The sequence below is a fragment of the Plasmopara halstedii genome (genome assembly GCF_900000015.1).
Source record: "Plasmopara halstedii genome assembly, contig: Scaffold_3060, whole genome shotgun sequence".
NCBI classification, from domain to species: domain Eukaryota; phylum Oomycota; class Peronosporomycetes; order Peronosporales; family Peronosporaceae; genus Plasmopara; species Plasmopara halstedii.
In genome coordinates this window covers 2400143-2400513 of record NW_020189964.1, presented here as the reverse complement: position 1 = coordinate 2400513, position 371 = coordinate 2400143, and the positions used below count along the sequence as shown (strand labels likewise).

At 50.4% G+C, this 371-nt stretch overlaps 1 protein-coding gene across 1 annotated transcript in view; it reads left to right on the top strand.

The window, feature by feature from the left end:
- Positions 1–371, top strand: part of PHALS_06997 (retrovirus-related pol polyprotein from transposon tnt 1-94) — a gene marked incomplete at both ends in the record, with an annotated part of 1725 nt that overhangs the window by 1261 nt on the left and 93 nt on the right. Inside the window, one exon of the mRNA XM_024720391.1 lies at positions 37–352. Within this exon, the coding sequence (XP_024585594.1) occupies positions 37–352 (316 nt within the window). The remainder of the gene's footprint in view (positions 1–36; positions 353–371) is intronic.

Genomic DNA, 371 nt, shown 5'->3' with positions numbered 1-371 from the left:
AAGAGAGCCTGTGTTTCTTCTTGAGGATGGTTTCAGCAATGACGAAGAGCAGAAGGTGAAAGAAAGTGACACGCCACCAATTGCGAAGCGAGCCAGAATCGACGAGGAAGGACTTATTGCAGAAGCCGTGCTGGCTTATGCTGCTAATGTGGGTGAGGTTGATGATGCCCCCACAACGTATCAGCAAGCCATGAACAGCGAAGATGCTATGGAATGGGTGAAGGCGATGAACGCGGAACTCAAAGCTCACTTAGAGAACGGTTCGTGGTTGCTTGTTCCGAAGAAGAAGGACGTTCGGCCGATTGGATGTCGATGGGTTTTTGCGAAGAAGCGCAATGAACTCGGACAGGTTGTGCGTAACAAGGCTCGAT